Source organism: Chionomys nivalis, chromosome 8 (assembly GCF_950005125.1).
Source record: "Chionomys nivalis chromosome 8, mChiNiv1.1, whole genome shotgun sequence".
Taxonomy (NCBI): Eukaryota; Metazoa; Chordata; class Mammalia; order Rodentia; family Cricetidae; genus Chionomys; species Chionomys nivalis.
Window position 1 is genome coordinate 51,297,898 of NC_080093.1, and position 20,646 is coordinate 51,318,543.

Below are 20,646 nucleotides of genomic sequence, written 5' to 3' on the forward strand. Positions count from 1 at the left end.
TTTAGCTTCTGTGTGGCACCAATTGGGTTATTTATTTAACCTCCCTGAGTGTAACTGTGATTGTTTGGAGAGACTCTGCTAGGAAAGAGGAGACACGATCATAGCTTCTGGCACAAGTCAGTGTTTCTAGGGCAGCAGTGCTGGCTCCCAGTGTTTCTGTGCACACTCACTGAGGACCCCTAGAGTCTGAGACCCAGGAGACTGAGCCCAGGCCCTGCTGCCATCTCTCACTGATGGCCAGATCCTGTTTCCACCCCTCCCTGACACAGACATCAATACACCCCCAGTCAGGGTTACAGAAAGGGCCTCTCTGGGTCAGCAGGTGTCTGTTGTAACCTTTCCTTGTGGTTGGAGCTGAGTCGGAGGGAGCCACAGTACACTACCAACCCTGGGCCCTGAATCTTTGCTAGTTCAGAGATAAATGCCCAATGTGGGCCCAGGAAGAGAACACAGTGTGAGCCAAGGGGACACCAGATGGTATCTCAGGGGTGGCCTTGCCTAAGAGCAGCAGGTGGGTCCAAGAGATGATTTCCCACGGTCAGTTGTAAAGCATCATGGTGTGTAGGCTCCAGGCTGTATGAATCCTAACTCAGTAGAGATGTGTCTTAAAGAAAACTAAGCCAGAGAGGAACCCACACAGCCTGTGAATCAAATATCCCAGATCCCATCAGCAATGGCCAGAGTGTGAAATAGCCGTTAGGGAGCTTCCTGACCCTGCTCTGTCCTGTCCTGGGGCTGCTGTGACAAAGGACCCCAAGTGAGTGAGACAGCAGTGCTGTGTTCTCTCACAACACTGAAGACAGAGATGCACAATCCAGCTGAATACTGTGGCTCACACCTGTAGTTCCAGATCTCCTGCAGCTGAGGCAGGAGGATAGTCATGAGTTTGAGGCCAGCCTGGTGTACACAGAGTTCTAGTTTAGCCAGAGATACAGAGTAAAATCTTGTCTCAAAGTTAAAAAATGAGAGAGAAAGAAAGGGAGAAAGAAAGAGAGAGAGGGAAAGAAAAAGAGAGAGAGAGAAAGGGAGAGGAAAGGAAAGGAAAGAGGAAGGAAGGAAGGAAGGAAGGAAGGAAGGAAGGAAGGAAGGAAGGAAGGAAGGAAGGAAGGAAGGAAAGAAGGGAGAGAAGTGCTGCCAACAGTTGAGATGAGACGGAACCCAGTTCCCAGAGGGCTTTTCGAGACCATCGTCTGCCTCTTCTAGCGTCAGGTAACTGCTAGTAACCCACAGTCTCGTCACTGCCCCCAATTCCCTCCCATACAGTGCTGGGACTGAACTCAGAAGCTCCTGCATGCTCAGGATGTGCTCTACCCCTAAGCGACCTCCCAGCCCACTTGCCTTTCTCTTATGAGGACAACTGTGACTCAAGTGGTCTCCTACCCGAATGATCCTCTGGTCAAGATCCTTAATGTCACCAGACCTGGAAAGACCCTTTCTCCACAGCGTCACTTTTACTGGCCCCAGGAGTTAGGAGGTATTGGGTTTTTAAAATATAATTTTCATTTTTATTTATTTTGGTTTTTTAAGATAGGGTTTCTCTATAGCTCTGGAACCTGTCCTGGAACTAGCTCTTGTAGACCAGGTTGGCTTCAAACTCACAGAGATTCACCTGTCTCTGCTTCCAAGTGCTGGGATTAAAGGCGTGTGCCACCGCTGCCCGGCTGAGGCATTGTTTACAGGAACTATTATCCACCTACCAAGGGGAGCAAATGCCACTGCTTTGTCACCCCTGGGGAACATTGGATCACAGTTCTCAAAAAACATACTCAGATATCCACTGACTGGATAAGCGCCTTGCCACGCCTATGCAGAGAGGTTAACAGGGGAGAGAGGCAGAGAACCCGAGAAGGAAGAGCTGCCCAGGCCATCAGTAGAGCCCAGCAGAGGGTTCAGGCAGAGGCAGGGGACAGCCAGCAATATGTTGTCTGCTAGGTAGGGGGTTAGAATTGGACACAGACCACAATCAAGGCCATTTGGACTTCAAATAGGGTCACTATTGGAGTTTCAGTGGACTCGGGATAGGCTCGTCCTGGGGAAACACACCTACAACCCCAGCCCTCCAGAGACTGAGGCAAGAGGATAGTGAGTAGAAGGCTAGCCTGGACTACATCACATGACCTTATCTAAAAGGAAAAAGAATCCCTTCCTGGAAGAACTTCAAGGACTGCTCTGGATTGGGAACCAGGGTTTGGGGTTGGAGAGAGAAATGGGGGGCTGACCAGGTTTTTACTGAGGCAATAGACTGAAAGTTGCCTCTTAGGGCTCAGGTTCTGTGCCCTGGGAGGTAGGGACCCTGAGTCCTGCCTGAGTAGAGTGGTCAGCAAGTGGTGCCCAGCGAGACGTAGAGCAGATGCCTGAAGTATGAGTCAGGGGCTCAGGGCCGAGGCCAGCTGTGGGGCCTTCAACCTGTTTTGGGCAATGGCAGCCTATGGGGAAGGAGCATAGAGAATGGCTAGCCATGGATACAGCAAGACAAGCATGGTTGAAATAGACAGATCTGACACACCCGAGTCAACAAGGGCAAACAGGCCAGAGCTGGAGGGTGTGCTTGGAGCTGCTCGCAGAGAGACATCTGGCAGGCATGCCCCACGCAGCAGGCTCATGCAGTCCGAAAGTTGCAGGGTGTGACTCTTGCACTGCCATCTGCATGTGCAGGGATGACAGCTGGGTGCTTCACATCCTCCGGTTGTGACATCAAGACTGTGTCCCCTGGAGGTCACCCCACACCCTGTGGGGAACCACAAACTCTACGCTTCCTCCACAAACAGTGGCTGGTATCACGCGGGATGAGGTGCGGTGTCCCCAGACACTGATAAGACAAGCTCAAGAAGACATTGCTGCAGGGGGTGAGCATGAGGATGAGGTGGGAACTTGTGAGATGTGGCAGTGGGGCAGGTTAGCTCTCTTCTGGGGACTTGTACAGGAAGTGACCAGCCACCGAGTGGATGTAGCCGGTTGCCTGATGAGTCAGTGTGACACTCCAGGGAGGTCTGCATGTGCCCGTGAGCTAAATGCTGTCCCCCAAGTTTGTGTAGTAAAGCCTGAAGACCCAGAGTGTCAGGATTTGGGGGCAGCCCCTTGCGGGGATGATTAGATTAGATCGTGAAGATAGGGCAGGATCTGGTGGGCGCATCTGTAAGAAAAGGAAGATAGAGGGCTGAGACACGTTGATAAAGCGCCTGGTTTGTAAGCCGGAGTGTCTGGTCCCCACCCCAGCCCCAGGATCTGCGTGAGAAGTCTAGGTGTGGTGTTGCGTGCTTGTAATCCCAGAGCTGTGGGTAGGGCAGGGACAGGAGGATCCTTGGGGCTCACTGACCAGCCAGTGTTGGTGAATTCCAGTCCAGTGAAAGACCCTTTTCTCATAAAATAAGGTGTACAGCTCCTGAGGAGTATCAGCTGAGATTATCCCCTGGCCTCTGTGCACACCCATGTGCACACACACATTCACTCCAACATGCACCCCCACGGCACCCCCACATGCACACACATACACACCCACATGCACACCCATGTGCACTCCCCACACACATACCCACCCACGTGCACAGACACCCACATGTGCACCCACATGCACGCACACACATACACCGCACATGCACACACACATACAAAAAAGGAAAGAAAGGAAGGCAGAGAAAATGAGGAAGAGACATTAGAGGGCTTGCTGGCATTGTCCCCATCTCCTGGGGGAGGACGGGACAGAGTGGAGGAAGTTCAATTGCCGGGAAGCTGGTGCTCATCTGGAAGAGCCCAGCCGAATACCAGAACTGTAAGAAACAAAGTCTGAACTCAGATCCAGTGGTGTTTTCACTGAACCATGGAAGTGTGAGGCCCGAGAGAGGGGATGGTCCTGTCTGAGCAAGGAGGGAAGGGGGACAATCTAGTGCCCAGGTCAGGGAGCCTTCTTGGGGACAGAAAAACAGCCGTGTCCTTTCCCCCAGGCCCCTGGTTTCCCATCCAGGACTTGGTGGATTGATTCTGGGACCCTTTAGCCTCTGGTACCTTGGAATTCCCAGAGAGGAGCCCTGGTGTCTGCATTTTCACCAGGCCCCACTGTAAACCGGGTCTATATGCACCCCCCTCTCATCTCGGCATTTTCGACGGTAAGAGCAGAAGCAGGAATTCAAGGCCATCCTTAGCGACACAGTGAGTTCCAGTCCAGCCTGGGCTACATGAGACCCTGTCTTGACAGATCAAACAAACAAAATGACCATTGTTCCAATCAGGTGGCCTTTCTACAGATCCAGTAACAGATCCCAGACTCCCTTCTCAGTTACTGATTCAACTCTTCCCCAGAAGGACTGGTGCCTCGGTCTTTCCATCTGTTATAGTTTAAATATAAAATGTCCCCTATAGGCTTCTGCTGAGTCTGATCTGCCAGGTCATATTGTGCAGACTGGCTTTTCAGCCACACTTGGCCTGAAAGACTCATTTCTACAAATGCTTCCTTACTCCATTTCAAGGGTGGAGCGTGATTGCTCACCAAGGAGAACCCACAAACACCATTAGCTGCCGCACCCCCTGATAAATGACTCATACTGGCAGTGGGAAGGGTATTGCCTGCCTCATACATTTATCAGGGTAAATTTAGCCTGGGGAGCTTGGTATGTTAAAACCATGTTAGGCAAAACAAACCCACGAGCTTACCAGACAAACAAGAAAAGGATGGAACTCCCTTGCCTGGACCCCATAGCATGACAGATGCTTAACAAACACAACAACATCCATGGGTCCGCCCCACCAACTGTCATCTGACACCCAGGGTGTGTAGCAAGGACACAGAGAACTGCTGCTGGGGCTTCCTTTTGGCCCATCCTCTGTTGACAAGGCCTGCTCAGTGGCTACATGCTGTCCACCTGCTCAGTGGCTACATGCTGTCCACCTGCTCGGTGGCTACATGCTGTCTACCTGCTCCACCATTGGGCTGAGCCTACCAATCCTGCTGCAGGGCCTCTGTCTGCAGCTGGCTACATCCTCGCTCTCAGCCCTGACTCTCATGGTCTGATTTTATAGAAGTAGCTTCTCTCCCCATCCTTTTTTAAGATAGGGTCTAAGCCAGGCAGGGTGGCACATGCCTTTAATCCCAGCCTCGGGAGATGGAGGCAGGCAGATCTCTGTGAGTTCCAGGCCAGCCTGGTCTACAAGAGCTAGTTCCAGGACAGTCTGCAAAGCTATAGAAAAACCCTGTCTTGAAAAAACAAACAATAAATAAAAAAAGAAAGAAAATCTTAGGCCGGGTGGTGGAGGTGCACATTTTGAATCCCAGCACTCAGGAGGCAGGGTCAGGTGGAGCTCTGAGTTCAAGACCAGCCTGGTCTACAGAGAGAGTTCCAGGACAGCCAGGGCTACATAGAGAAACCCTGTCTCAAAAAGCAAAAGCAAAAACAAACAAACAAACAAAAACACCACTTAAAAAATAAATAAATATTAAAAATAACAGAAAATAATCATGACTATGCCCTCCAGCTCAGCTCTGCCAGGCAATGATGCTAGCCTGATCTGAACAGATTTCCCTCCTTCCCTCCTTCCCTATTCTTTCTTACATTTTTGAGACAGTCTCACTAAGTAGCCTAGGCTACTTCAAAACTACACTCATAATCCTTCTGCCTCAGTCTCCCAAATTTTGTGATCACAGGTGAGCACCACTTAGGCCTGGAGAGGGAGGGCCACTCGCAGACACACCCAAGTCTTATTCACAGGGCTGTAATGGCGCTCACCTGCCCCATCACCCACTGTGACTGAAGTAGCTAGAATCTTGTGACAGGATGTCACCACACCTGCCTCCACATAGTGTTTGCTGTTTGTCATTTGCTCAAATGTTTGTCCTGAGACAGTTTCACGGTATAGCCCAAGTTAGCTTCAAACTTGTTTTGTAGATGAGTAGGTGAGGCTTTCCACTCGCTATGTAACTCAGACTGGCCTCAAACTCTCAGCAATCCTTGTGTCTCAGCCTCCTGAGTTCTGGGAGACCACACCTGGAATTCACAGACAGTACATGCTATGTGTGTACGGGCAGACTGCTTCCTCCCAAACCTTAGAGAACTTAATCTCCTGCTGTGCCTGAGCGTTCCCTCTAGGACCTGGCTGGTGGAGCATCTAGGGTCTAACACTTCTCCCTGTGCACACAGAGAAGCAACCCAAGACCTTTCCAGGGTCACAGAGTCTGGTTCTGGCGTGGCTAGAGGTTGGGGGAGCTGGAGAGGAAGAGAGTTGGGAGCCTGGGGCATGGCAGGAGGACGCAGGAGATGGGACAGGGTCTGGCCTTCAGTCAGGGGTCAGGGATCTGTAGGGAGTGGAAAAGGCATGACCCTAGCAGAGAGCTGCCGGAACACAGCTGGGGCCCCATGCCTCTTCCATGACTCCTTTGTCCTTACCCAGCCACTCAGGACTCTTGACATTGAGTGTCAGTGTCCTCTAATGGAGTGAGCGAGAAGGTAAAGAGAGGACCATGGACAGAGCCACAGGGGTCTGGGCATCCTTACCCAGGCTGTCAAAGAAAAGGGCCGTGACCAAGTTTATCCAGGTTCTGTAATAAGGTAGCCCCTAAGCACCATGGGTAGACAGACTCCTAGAGAGAAAAGACCAGGCTTGTGGACTGGAGTGGGTGGGTGATTGGTGGGCTGGAGGGACAGTGGCCTCTAGCTCCTGCCCTGCTATCTAGGCTCAAGTCTTGCTCCTCTGCTGAAGTCCCTGCAACCCATTTCTGTGACCCTTGCTCCCGGGTAGGCAGGGTGCAGCCAATAGGCTGTACTTCTGGTAGAAGAGATGGGTCCTGGAGGGGCTTAGCAGGGACACCTCCTCCGTGGGGTGACTGAGCCCCCACAACCAACCAAGGATTCTGTTCTACAGAATGAAATTCTAATGGGGTTGAGAGCGATACAACCCAGACCCTCTCCAGAAAATACAAAACTCTTTATTGATCATTTTCTACTTTTTTTTTTTTTTTTAAAAAAAAAAGCCCCCTGTTCTAAGGTGGGGAATCTGTGGGCAAGACACGCAAAGCTCCAGTCAAAGGCTGTCACACCCCGAGGTGTGGCATGCGGGCAGGAAGGGCATCTTGCTGATCTAGGCGAAGGCACTCCCTTTAAACAGGGATGGGGGTTCTGGAGGGTGACCCTCAATCTACCTGGAGGAAGTTTCAGGTGGCCCCAGGTTCTGGGAGGGGAAAGAGAACTCTTCTGGCAGATGGAGGAGGACTTTGGGGGACCCTCAACCTGAGACACAGTAAACTAACACTGGAAAGCGGGAAAGCTGAGTCTGAGGGCCAGGCTGGGTCTCTCAGTGCTCCTCAGTCCCGTCACCACCCAGAGCCTGCTCAAAGGGGCAGGGCCTGCGGCAGGGGCCAGCTGGCTCTGTACCTAGGGCCCCTGCCTGTGGGGCTTCCTCCTCCGCACAGTCCCCCTGGCCCTGCTCGCCACCGCCGCCATCCACGTCGCTCTCATCTGAGTTGTCTTCTTCCAGGTAGCGGTAGCCTCGCAGCTTGTGCTGTGGCTTTGGAATGCGCGGCTGTCTTGGCACCAGGCCTTGCTGCAGCTTCTGTTCCATCAACAGGTATGAGGTTGTCGCCACCACCAGGGTCACCAGCAGCACTGCCAGTTTGGCCTGGGAGCAAGGGAAAGGAGAGGTGACATCACTCTTTTGTCTGGTGTCTTTCTCCTCCACCAGGAGCCTCCTGGCTCCCCCCTCCCCAGTCCCCCCATGAAGAATTTCCAAGGCAGCCTTTGAGGACAAAGTTCAAATTCCAACACTGACTTTAAAGTCATCATATTCCAATAGGACTCAGTTTTCCAACCCAAAAGGGGCTAATCTCTTTGCCTCAGAGAAAACACGAAGGTCTGAGGAAGTCTAAAAGCAGCTCTGGCTTCCCTGGACCACAGTCAAATTATTCCCGGGCCGTAGACACAGTAGGACAATGGAGTGCATAGAGGCACAGCCTATAATCCCATCGCTTAGGAAGCTGGGGGGTAGGGGGATTCTAAGAGTTCAAGGTCAGCTGTGGTTACATTTAGAGACTGTGTATCAGAAAAAAAGAATATATATATGTCTTTTTATATATACACATATACATACATACATATATGAAAAAATTCACCACGGCAATGCTTGCCAGTGTTTTTCCCTTTTGTCTTCAGTGCTGGTGTGATGGAGGTGGGTCTTGTATTAATCTGTTGCTTTCATTGGTTAATTAATAAAGAAACTGCCTAGGCCCATTTGATAGGCCAACCCTTAGGTGGGTGGAGTAAACAGAACAGAATGCTGGGAGAAAGAAGCCGAGTCAGTGAGTTGCCATGATTCTCCCACTCCAGACAGATGCAGGTTAAGATCTTTCCTGATAAGCCAGCTCGTGGTGCTACATAGAATATTAGAAATGGGTTAGATCAATATGTAAGAGCTAGCCATTAAGAGACTGGAGCTAATGGGCCAAGCAATGTTTAAAAGAATACAGTTTCCGTGTAATTATTTCGGGGCATAAGCCATGCGGGCGGCCGGGTGCCAGGGACGCAGCCCCGCTCCTCCTATTACAACACTGGTGGTGAGCCATGTCTATGTTGTATGTGCCAAGAGAGCATTCACCCCTGACGTGCCTGTTCTTCTTTTCAGACACTTTAACCCACATCCAGAAATAAACACACAAATGATTTGTATTTGTATGCCCGTTTCCTGCCATTGCGACTCATTTCATTTTCTGGAAAAAAAAAAAAAAAAAAAAAAAAAGATGCCCAAAGCTGGTCCTGTTAGTGCATGCCTGTAACTCAGCTCACAGGGGGCCGAGGCAACGAGTTCAAGGTCATTCGGGGCCACCTTGAGACCCTGACTCAAAGACACAAATAAACCAAACAAAAACATGTGATTAGGAACTGCTAAAATGGCCTGCTGGGGTTGGGAGCAGACTAGGAGCTTAAGGGTACAGTTGATGGGTAGCAAGAATGGGCCCTGGGTCCCTTCTCCATCACAATCAGAGACAAAGCAAAAGCTGGGCATGGCGGCATCTTAACCCCAGCACTGGGGAGACAGAGACAGGTGGATCTCTGTGAATCTGAGGCCAGCCTGGTCTACAGAGTGAGTTCCAGGACAGTCAGGGAGCTACATAGTGAGACCCAAAACAAAACAAAAGTCAAATCAAAAGACCATGAAGACATGAAGGAGTTCATTCCTACAGGATCTGAAAGGAGACCCTGGGTGTCCAGGAGTCCAGAAGCCGATGAGCAGGTGACCAAAGAACCCACAGTTCAGCTGGGCATGCCCACAGAGACCAAAACTAGCAGGTGAAGCAGCAAGTAGGGTGCTGGGTTGGGGAGAACGCCACGGACTAAGGGGTCCTGAGATCAGTGCCTGTTAAGGGGCTGTGAAATCATGGTCTGTTTCGCAGTGAGGCATGGACACCCAAACTCCTTCCCTTCCTCACCTTCATGGGCAAGCTGGAGCCCAGGTACACGACAAAGATGGCCACGGCCTGCCACCAGTGGTAGATGGTGAAGATGAAGTCCTGCCTCTCTTTGTCTTCATATAGGATGCCCAGGAGTGCTGCAGGCAGGAGGGACAAGACAGGTAAGGAACCCTGTACCAGTTCCAGCTCATAGCCCGAAATACCAACCAGGGCTGTGCACTGATCCTTGCCTATCCCCTAGTGGAGACTTTGGTTAGTGCGCTGTCAAGATGAGCCTATAGCATGTCCTGCCTGTGGCCCACACGCTGTTTCTCTCCCTCACCAGGGGCTTGGAGAGAGACCTTTCCACAAGTCAAACCTGGAATGGAGTGGGCTAGTGTCCTGAGGGATCACTGAAAGGCGGTAGAGAAACAGCGAGGGACGGGCAGCCAGGGAACTGGGAGTCCAGGACTCAGGAAAAGCTGGAGGTTCAGAAGCTGACACTGCCGGGTATTTAAGGAAAGCTATTGATGCATACCCGTCTGAGACCAGACAACCCCACAGAGCTGAAGCCTGGCCAACCACAGTTGCTTTTTCTAGGACCTCACTCCAGCCATCCAAATTTGGGCATGGATTCTGAGACTGGGCAGAATGGGTTTGGGCTGTGCCTAGACCCTCTCCAAAAAAAAAAAAAAAAAAAAAAAAAAGGCCCCCTTATTCCTAAAACTAGGGAAACTGAGACAGACTGATCTCTACGAATTCGAGGCCAGCCTGGTCTGCATAACAAGTTCCAGGCCAACCAAGGATACATAGCAAAACTATGTTAAAAAGAAGAGGAAGAAGCCATTGTGATGGCTTAGTGGGTAAAAGGTACCTGTCCCCGACCTAACCGACCTGTGTTCAATTCCCAGGACTCATGTGGTAGAAGGAAAAAACTGACTTCCACATTGACCTTGGACCTCCACACTCATGCTATGACATGCACTCCCACACACATGCACACATGCATCCTAAATAAAGAAGTAACATAACAGGCTGGGAGATGGCTCATTGGTTAAGAGCACAGGCTGCTCTTCCAGAGGTCCTGAGTTCAATTTCCAGCAACCACATGGTGGCTCACAACCATCTGAAATGAGATCTGGCGCCCTCTTCTGGCGCGCGGGCATACATGGAGGCAGAATGTTGTATACATAATAAAAATAAATAAATAAATCTTTAAAAAAAGTAACATAACAATTAAATATTTTTAACTCTTGGGAGGCAGATGAATATTTGAGTTCAGGGTCAGCATGGTCTTGTTCCAGGACAGTCAAGGTTACACAGAGAAACCCTGTCTCAAAATATAATAATAATAATAATAATAATAATAATAATAACTAAAAAGAGAAAAGAAAGGCGGCTGACAGCAGTTCAGCCTATAATCCCAGTACTCAGGGATCTAAAACAGGATTAAACTGCTACAAGTTTGAAGCCAGACTGAGCTTATGGTGAGTTCCTGGCTAGCCTGAGCTACAGCATAAGACCTTGTCTCAAAAAATACAATTGGCCGGGCGGTGGTGGTGCACGCCTTTTATCTCAGCACTCAAGAAGCAGAGGCAGATGGATCTCTGTGAGTTTGAGGCCAGCCTGGTCGACAAGAGCTAGTTCCAGGACAGGCTCCAAAACTACAGAGAAACCCTGTCTCAAAAAACAAAAAACAAAACAAAAACCCAAAAAACAAAAAAAATACAATGGGAGAAGGAAAAGGCTGAGTGTGGTGGCGCACGCCTTTAATTCTAGCGCTAGGGAGGCAGAGGTAGGCGGGTCTGTGTGGATTCAAGGCCAGTCTGGGATCTATATGATGAATCCCAGGCAACCCAAAGCTCCATAATGAGGTCCCAATGGGGAGGGGGAAACCAGAAAAGAAAGAACCCAGTTCTGTACCTCCACCTGGAGTACGGATAAGCACCTACCACTGTTCCCCTCCATGGGGCCTCCTGTGCCATGGAAATTATGACAACATAGTATTTGAGTGCCGGTGTGAGTTTTTATATACTCTCCCTAGGCCTTCACAGAGCCTTCACCTACCCCATGTGTCCACACACTCAGAGTGATGTCTGCCTGCCACAGTGTGGAGCTCTTACAGCTTTCCAGAGTGTCCACAGGACTTCCCCATCTCTCTGTAGAGCGGCCACAGGATTCTTTCCACACCAGACTATGCCAAGCAATCCCTACCTACTTCTACTATGCCCACAGAACTCCAGAGCAAACCCCCTAAGTCCATTGCAACCCATGGGATGTTAACGGTCCCAAATCACCCAGAGGTGGCTATATCCTGCCCCTCCCCCATCCCAGATATGCCAGTCCCTAAGGCTGTACTCACTGCTAAGTCCGGTCTTGTTGAGGGCACTGCCCACGCCCCAGAGGGCAGCCACAACGTAGAGGATCCAGCTGTGATGGAGGACCCGAGGCAATGGGGCCCAGAAAAAGAGGCTGAGGGTGAGCAACAGGTGCAGCCCTGCCCCAGCCACTAGGGGCACTGAGCGAGGCAGCCACAGCCCCAGCAGACCCAGGAACGAGGCAGCTGAGGCACCCAGGCTGTAAGCTATGAGCAGGTAGGCCAGCCGTTCCAGCCCCACGGAGCACACGCCGTAGCCCTGAGAAAGAGAGCAAAGGTAGGCCAGCTGGTCCTGGCCCTTCCCTCACCAGCTGCCACTTGAGACCACACCTTGTCCTATCTGGATCTCCTGGCGCTAGCTCCCCTTTAGGCTGGTAGAAAGGGTGAGAGCAGCACCATTCTAACTACAGAAAGCGGAAAATGGCTTGTTCAAGGTAAAAGGTAATGGGGTCAGGAGAAGGAAGAGAAACAGAGGGAAGGACCCCTCTGGCTTGGGGTGCCCAACACCAGCCTTGGTCTTCAAGCGTCTGTCCAGAACTCAGTCCTGGTTGGGAGGGGAATACTGCAGGATATCCTTGGACGTATTTATACACCCATGTACCGTGCGTCTGAAATTCAAGTTTAGCCAGACGTCTTGTCTGTACTTACCAGGGCGAAACCAGTGCAGGCAAAGAGGACCTCAAAGCCGCTGTAGATAAAGAAGGGCACCAGATGGCGTAAGCGGAAGTCACGCACGTGTTTGAAGGGCAGCTGGAAGATGTTGCCCCAGCCCACGCTGCGCAGGTCGATCTCCTCCGTGGGCCGGTAAGCGGCTCCACATAGACCCAGCACCTGCAGACAGGAGCTGTGAAGGGATCCTCAGCCAGGCATCTCTCCACCGACACACCCACAGGTGTGACACTCCGCCCCAGACACGGGTCCACACCGGGCTGCCACCCTATGCTAGATATAGTGGCACACGTCTTTAAATCCCAGCAGTCGCGAGGCAGAGGCAGGAATCTCAGTGAGTTCGAAGCCAGCCTGGTCTACAGAGCAAGTTCCAGGACAGCCAGGGCTAGAGAGACACCATTTAAAAAAAAGAAAAGAAAAGAAAAGAAAAAAAGCAGAAAAGGGCTGCAGTCTCGAGGTCCCCCCCCCAAGAAAAAAACCACCTACAAGCCTAACCGAAGTTGTAGCATACCAGAAAGATTTCCACCCAAGGCTGTGTCCTAAACACGACCAGAGGCCGGCGCCTTACTTTTTGCACTTAGTCCCGCCTCTCGACCTAAAGCCACACCTCCCCGCTCCTGTCGCTTGGAGCTTTAGTTCTACCTTCCAGTACTGACCTCAGACCAGAGTCACACTTGCCAGCCCATGATCCTGGGTGGTGTTCCTAGTCCCCTCAAAGGTCATAACCAGCCCTATGGGACCTGTCCCCTCTTTGTCCTTTTTCCTCTGACCTTGGGGGTCCCAACTTCAGCCTTGGTCGACAGGCATCTCTCCTACAACCAGAACTCAGTCCTGATTCTTTACTTAGGCTCCCAGCCTGCAGTTCCAACCTGACCACATATAGGTGCTAGCACGGAGAGAACCGGCTCCCATCCCTCCTCCCCACCAACCCGAGACTCACCAGTAGCATGGCCAAGAAGGCCACTGCCATGAGCACACTCTCTACAACAATGAGGTTTCGGCTGCGCGGCAATGTATGCAGAACTGTCTTGTTGAAGCCAGTCAGGATGCCGTGGCTCTTAGTGCCTGGAAGGGTGGGTGGAAACCCGACTAGGGCCACAGTAGAGGTGGGGTATAGGGGTATTCAACATTCTTCCAGCAAGCTCCTTGGGGGGTGGCAGTTTGTGAAGGGGGCACCATCCACCCCCACCTCCATATCTGCAGCCCTGAAAGGTGCAAGGGAAGGCCTAGGGTCTACTGGGTGATGGAGTGTGAGCAGGAAGTAGGCTTTGGAGGCCCCGCCCCCTGCCCCAGGACTGACCGCAGCTCTGCACGTTGGACAGCGTGTGGTTCAAGTCGTACAGGTAGTAATTGAGGAAGTAAATCATAGGCAGTTGCGCACATGCGAAGCTCAGCTGTGGGAAGGAGGGCAGTCGGGCTCAGAGCTCAGGACAGAACTAAATAGGAGGTGAAATCTAGGGAGGAGTCTGAACGCCACCTCTGGTGGGGGAGTAGAAGTCCCCCAATTCTAGGGACAGCTCAGCAGTGGTGATGGGGTGCCCATGGCAGGAGAACTTCCTCCTGGTCACTGTGTGGACAGGGAGGAGCGCTCCATCACTAGAGGCAATCGAGCAGGGTTTGGCTCAGGAGGGCTGAGAAACTGTAATAGGTTGTGCTGTGTGGAATCTAGAATCCCCAATCCCCAATCCCCCTCCCCCGGGTTTCCTGTAGCACTCACATGGAAGAAGCTATAGAAGATAGCCTGGAAAACCAGGAGATAGGGTGCGTGGGAGCCGCGCGGCGGGCGCTGCTGAGGCCCCTGCTCCTCCTGCTCTTTATAGTGGGAGTACTCGTAGTACTTCTGCGACATCCTGGAGCACAGAGAATGAGGGCTTTCCCCACCTGCCCTCTGCCACACTTCTTCCTGCGACTACAGCTATAGGCTAGCCAGCTTCAGTGGAGAAACTGAGTCCCAGAGTCAAAGGCTTGCCTGGGGTCCCCGAGCTGAAGTTTGCAAAGACATAAATATTGCACCTGTTCTCCAGCTCTGCTCCATTGCCCATCAGGCTCACCTGGTAATGTAGTTGCCCATGGAGGCCCAGAGAGGCACAATGGCCATGCCCAGAGCCACAGCAGAGGGCACCAGCGTGTAGTAGCGTTCCCAGTAGTTGGTAGAGACAAAGAGGGCATAGATGCCCACAGCTAAGAACATCATCCACTTGGTACCAAAAAACCTGTACAGAGGGAGGGACATTAGCACCACAGCCTAGGAACTGCTGTGGCCCCAACCATCAGGACTTCAGTTCTTTTTTTTTTTTTTTTTTTTTTTTTTGGTTTTTCGAGACAGGGTTTCTCTGTGGTTTTGGAGCCTGTCCTGGAACTAGCTCTGTAGACCAGGCTGGTCTCGAACTCACAGAGATCCGCCTGCCTCTGCCTCCCGAGTGCTGGGATTAAAGGCGTGCGCCACCACCGCCTGGCTAGGACTTCAGTTCTTAAGGCTGTGGGAGGTCACAGGAAGCCCTGACCTGAGAGCCGGGGCTGAAAGATGCAGTCTCAGAGATACAGACCGGCAGAGTGGCCTGTGCTCACAGCTGCGATCGCAGCACGGGCCATACCACGGGCCTCTCACAGCCATTGCAAGGTGGAACTCTGACCTCCCACATGCACACACACACACAAAATAGTAATTTAAAGAATTAGGTAGGGGTTGGAGAGATGGCTCAATGGTTAAAAACACTAGAATACTGGCTGTTCTTCCAAAGGGCCAATTTCAATTCTCAGCACCCCCATGCTGGCTCACAACTGGCTGTGATTCCAGTTTCAAACACCTTTTCTGACCTCCAGGGGCAGCAAGCATACAGATGCTATTGGGCAGACAAAACACTCTACATATAAAAATAAAATAAAATATGATTAAAAATAAATCTTGTCAGGTAATAGTGGTGCACGTTCAAGGCCACCCTGGTCTACAGAAAAAGTTTCAGTACAGCCAGTTCTATGTAGAGAAACCCTGTCTTGAAAAACAGAAAAAGGCAAAAAACAAACAAACAAACAAAACCCAAAAAATCTTTACCAAAATAATGTTAGAAGATCAAGAAATAGATTTGATGTTGACCTCTGGCTGTACACATGTGCACACATACACATGCAAACATACACAAAAAATTTGTCAGTCCTTTTTTATTTTTCACTCTTGACACAGGGTCTCTTTTTTTTTGTTTGTTTGTTTGGTGTTTTTTTGAGACAGGGTTTCTCTGCGTAGTTCTGGCTGGCCTCGAACTTAGAAAACTGCCGGCTTCTGCCTCACGAGTGCTGGGATTAAAGACGTGTGCCACCACTGCCCAACAGAGACAGGGTTCCATTGTGTAGCTTTGTCTGACCTGGAGCTTGGTATGTAGACCAGGCTGAACTCAGCTCTTCCTGGCTCATCCTCCATTACTGGGATAAAGACATCTTATTCCAGTGTGTGTGCCATCACACCCAGGGAAATTTTTTTAATCCTCAAAGAAAGAAAAAGGCACCGGTCCTGGGGCTATAATAGTGGATAGAGTGCTTGCATGGCACACAAGGCCCTGGGTTTGATCTCCAGCACCACATGAAATTGGGCATGCTATTTATATGCCTGCTCCCCAGCTTCCTGGCATGGGGGAAGTAGAGTCAAGAGAACCTGAAGCTCAAGGTCTCATAGATCCCAGACTGGCCATGTGCATGCTTGGTGCCCCTAGAGGCCAGAAGTGGCGTTGGAACCCTTGAAACTGGAGTTACAGCTAGGGTGCTGGGAATTGAAATCGGGTCCTTCCAGGCCAGCTCGGGATACTTGAGACCCTATGTGAAAGTAAATGAAGTCAATACGTAACACACATTAGGGCTTGTGCCACAGCCCGATTAGTGCTAAAGCGCCTGCCTAGAGTGCATGCTGTCCTGGATTCCATTACCAACACTTAAGAAGGAGGAAAAGGGGCAGGGGATGCACAGCTAGTGCCTGTGCAGCTACATGGCCCTTTGGAAAAGCGGCCTGGCAATCTGATAGGAGACAAGAATGTGGGTTTCAGCCACACTGCCAGGTCTCAAGCATACCAGCTACCCACTTCCCCTCTGTGTAGAAGCTGCGAGATTGCTTTGTGTCTAAAGTAGTAGCAGTTACCCTGGCTGTATGATGGAACAAAATAAGGGATTTTGTTAAAGGTGATAAGTTTCAAAAGGAATAAAGCCGACCAGCATGATAGCACATGCCAATAGTCCCAGCACTCAGGATGCTGTACCAGGAGAATTCTGAGAGTCAGCTGGAGCTAGTGGGCGAGACCCTGTGTGCAGGCTGGTTGTATGCCAACTTGACACAAAAACCTAGTCATTTAGGAAGAAGAAACTTTAACTGAGAAATTGCCTGAAACAAGTTAGCCCTTTAAAAAGCCTATAATGCATTTTCTAGATTGTTTATGAATGTGGGAGGGCCCAGCTCACTGTGATTGGTTCCACCCCTTGGCTGGTGGCCCTGGATGCTATAAGAAAGCAAGCTGAGAAGCCACGAGGAGCAGGCCAGTAAGCAGCACCCCTCCAGGGTCTCTGCATCAGCTCCTGCCTCCAGGTTCCTGTCCTGCTTGAGTTCCTGCCCTGATTTCCCCCAGTGATGGACTACAAGCTATAAGATGAAGCAAACCCTCCCTCCCCAAGCTCTGTTTAGTCCCTGTTCTATCACAGCAGAAGAAACCATAAGCCACTTTGTCTCCAAACAAACATAAGGACCATAAAACCTTCCAGGTGCCTGAGACAGGGTTTCTCTCTGTAGTCCTGGCTATCCTGAAACTTGCTTTGTAGACCAGGCTGGTCTCGAACTCACAGAGATCCACCTGCCTCTGCCTCCTGAGTGCTGGGATTAAAGGCAAGCGCCACCCTGCCCAGTGAGGAAACAGCCTTTATTTAATTTTAAACAGAAGGCAAGAAAGCCTGGATGGTATACACATCTGTAATCCCTGCTCTTGGGAGGCAGAGGCAGGAGGAACACCACGAACTGTGGCTAGCCTGATCTACAAAGTGAGTTCCAGGCCAGCCAAAGCTACATAGTGAGACTTTGTCAAAAATAAAATATAAAAATCTAAACAAAACAACCCAGGTGATGGTGGCACATGCCTTTAATCCCAGCACTGTGGAGACAGAGGTAGGCTGATCTCTGACTTTGAGGCCAGCCTAGTCTACAGAGCTGGTTCCAGGACAGACAGGACTGCTACACAAAGAAACCCTGTGTTGGAAGAAAGAAAGAAAAAAAGAAAGAAAGAAAGAAAGAAAGAAAGGAAAGAGAAAAGAAAAAAGAAAAAAGGACAGGAGTTCATTCACCCTATCTCTCCTTCAGGGGTTTGATCAGGTTACGGGGGATTTCTGCAGTGTCCAGGAGGCTGGACCATATGTGCCCCAGAGCTCAGGAAGACCTCCAACCTGAGCCTGGCTAGCTGAGGCCCTTGAGAACTGCCGTTCACAGAGTCATCGTTCACTGGTCTGATGACTGGGCTGTGACTTCACAGCTTCAGTCCAGGAAGTCACCCTGTGTCTGGTAGAAGGATGCCACCAGGCCAGAACCTGCTTGAATCGCTTGCAGAAACCAAATGTGCAAGGGGGTGGGGACGCGGGGGCAAGTTCTTGGTTCCTCCTCTAGCAGGGATTTCCCCCTTTGCTTCTCACTTTCCCAGGCAAGCAAGGCCTCTCTGCAGTTCCCTGAACCCTCCCTCCAAAACCCTAGGGCAGCCTCTGCACCCCAGGAAGTCACGGGACAGCAACTTGGCACCTGATGAGCACAGGTGTGTAGAGCAGGGCAGCGATGGGCGTCACGTTTATACCCATCAGCATCTTGCTGTCGATGTCAGGCAGCCCCATGTTGCCGTACTTCACCTCCCTGTAGGTCTCATCATAATGCAGGATCAGTTGCATCTGCAGGAGGCCTGGGGACAGGGGGCAGCGTGGAGGACTCTAAGCAGTCTGATTCAGAGCAACCAAAGGACCATGGCAAGCTTGGCAGGGCGCCAGTTCACCTAAGCGACCCATTACTTTGATCATCAGGACCCGTACAGGGAGGACAAGAGCCCATTTCCACCCACCAGCGTCTATTCTCTGGCTGGGTCGTCGGCAAACTGGCCTGTGCCACCCCCTCCCTGTCCCATGTGTCTGCCGTACCAACAGCAGCTCTGACCCGGGAACTGAAAGGGGAAGGAGGCCAGCTGGCCGCAAGGTTTCTCTTTCCCAGCTCGGGAGTGGAGGCGGGGTAGCGGAGGGACAGCGGGTTTCATGCGTCCGCCCTACCCAGGTAGACGCCGTAGGTGAGCGTGCCACCCGCGCTGGCCGCGAGCACGTTCTTGACCACGCCGAGGCGCTTGCGGCGGTAGTAGCGGCGCTCCTCCTCCTCCTCGTTGTAGTTGGGGTACGCGCCCACCAGCTCGTCCAGCTACGGGCGGATCGCTAATCACACGCTGACCCTATGGCCCTTGCGCCCCCACTCCGCCTTCCCGGAGTCCGGGTTCCCCATCCAGGGTCCTAGTCCCCATCCTAGGGTCCTCACTCCACACTCGGGGTGTCAGTCCACCATCCTGGGGACCCGGTCCCCTTGTCCCAGGGTCCTGGCCCCTTTTCAAAGTTCCAGGTCCCCACCCAGAGTCCCATCCTGGGGTGTATGTCACCACTCTGAGACCTCGGTCCCCCGTGTGGAGTCCCGCGCCCCATTCTAGAGTGCTTGGGTTCCCTTCCCAGAGTCTCTGCCCCTCCCGGGTGCTCCCTGGAGGCAATCGGCACGGTGTTCCATTGCTTCCCGCCCTGCTCACCGGAGCCTCTGGCCCATCGGGAACTCCGAGGCGGTCCTCATCCCCTTGAGGGCCCGCGGCCCCGGCCACAGGGTAGAGCGGCGGCTCCACCTCCATGACCAGACCCAGACCTGAGGCTGGCAGCGCGCTGCTCTGGGCACCGGCAGCGGGTTAGGACTTCCTTCATCAGAGACCGCCCTGTCCAGTCCGCCCCACCCACCCCGCAGACCGCCTCTTCCCAGAAGTACTGTGTGTGGTGTGTGTGTGATGTATGTGTGTGTGTATGTGTGTGGTGTATGTGTGTGTGGTGTATGTGTGTGTGGTGAGTGTGTGGCGTGTGTGTGTGCATGCGCGTGTGTGTGTGCATGCATGTGTGTGTGGTGTGTGTGTGGTAGGTGGGTGGTGTATGTGTTCAGTGTGTAGTGTGTGGTTTGTATGTGGAATGTGGGACATGTGTATGTGTGGTGTGTATGTAGTATGTATGTGTATGGTATGTGTGTGGAGTAGTGTGTGTGTGGTATAGTGTGAGGTGCATGTATAGTGTGTGTGTGCTGTGTGTGGTTTGTATGTTGTGTAGCGGTGTGGTGTGTAGTATGTGGTGTATGTATGATGTGTGTGGTATGTAGTGTTGTGATGTGTAGTATGTGGTGTGTGTGTGGTATGTATTGTGGGGTGTGTGTGTGTGGATGTAGTGTGTGGTATATGTGTGTGTGATGTTGCAATCGGTATGCATCTTGGAACCCAGCCTCAAGGAGATGCTAGTTCCAGTCTCAGTTCAACCACTGCAAGACTTTATGACTTAGGAAACCAATTCCTCGAGCTGGAGAGATGGTTCAGCGGTAAGGGTACTGGCTGCTCTTCCAGAGGGCCTGAGTTCAATCCTCGGCACCCACATGGCAGCTTATAACCATCTGTAACTCCAGTTCCAGGGGATCTAACACCCTCACACAGACACGCATGCAGGCAAAACACCAAAGTACATAACATAAAAATAAATTTCAAAAAAACTTAAAAACGAAACCAGTTCCACCTTTCTGTCCCCCAGTTTGTTCATGCATAAAGTGGAGGCACTAGCAGAACCCCTGGGGCTGCGGCAGAAACACAGTGGGGGTGGGGTGGTTTTCTTGTAGCCCTCACTTCTCAGAAGAAGAAGCCATCTGGTAGAGGGTTGTAAACGCGCTTCCCATCTGGTTTTCTGTGATTTTATTGTTTTCGAAGCTGACTGGAGACTATCAATAAGTATATAAATGTAAAGATAAAGAGAGGAGAGGATAAAGAAAGAGGCTACAAACACCTCCTCCAGAAGGGTCCTGGAGAGTCTAGGGGCTGAGGTATAGGGAAGGTAGAATCTGCAGAGGCTTCGGGCTTTGCTTTTGGCTGGCAAGACCATCTCCAGGTGACGGAGGGTGCTGCTGTGGGTGAGGTGGACTGACGGGTGGGCTCTTGTGGCTTGGTGCCTAGAGGCTCCAGGG

At 51.6% G+C, this 20,646-nt stretch overlaps 1 protein-coding gene across 2 annotated transcripts; it reads right to left on the reverse strand.

Annotated features, from left to right (window-relative positions):
• Positions 1-6,893: 6,893 nt before the first annotated feature.
• On the reverse strand, positions 6,894-19,330 carry Unc93b1 (unc-93 homolog B1, TLR signaling regulator). 2 transcript variants are annotated; one of them, XM_057779982.1, is made up of 11 exons: positions 19,196-19,330; positions 18,681-18,822; positions 18,169-18,322; positions 14,465-14,626; positions 14,131-14,263; positions 13,714-13,807; positions 13,354-13,478; positions 12,393-12,575; positions 11,730-12,003; positions 9,407-9,525; positions 6,894-7,602 (listed from the first exon to the last, which is right to left on the reverse strand). In XM_057779982.1, the coding sequence occupies exons 1-11, from the start codon at positions 19,289-19,291 to the stop codon at positions 7,279-7,281; spliced, it is 1,806 nt and encodes a 601-aa protein (XP_057635965.1). In that variant the 5' UTR covers positions 19,292-19,330; the 3' UTR covers positions 6,894-7,278. The 2 variants fall into 2 exon arrangements, with proteins under 2 accessions (XP_057635965.1, XP_057635966.1); XM_057779983.1 differs by lacking the exons at positions 6,894-7,602; positions 11,730-12,003 and having other exon boundaries at positions 9,409-9,525.
• Positions 19,331-20,646: the final 1,316 nt, after the last annotated feature.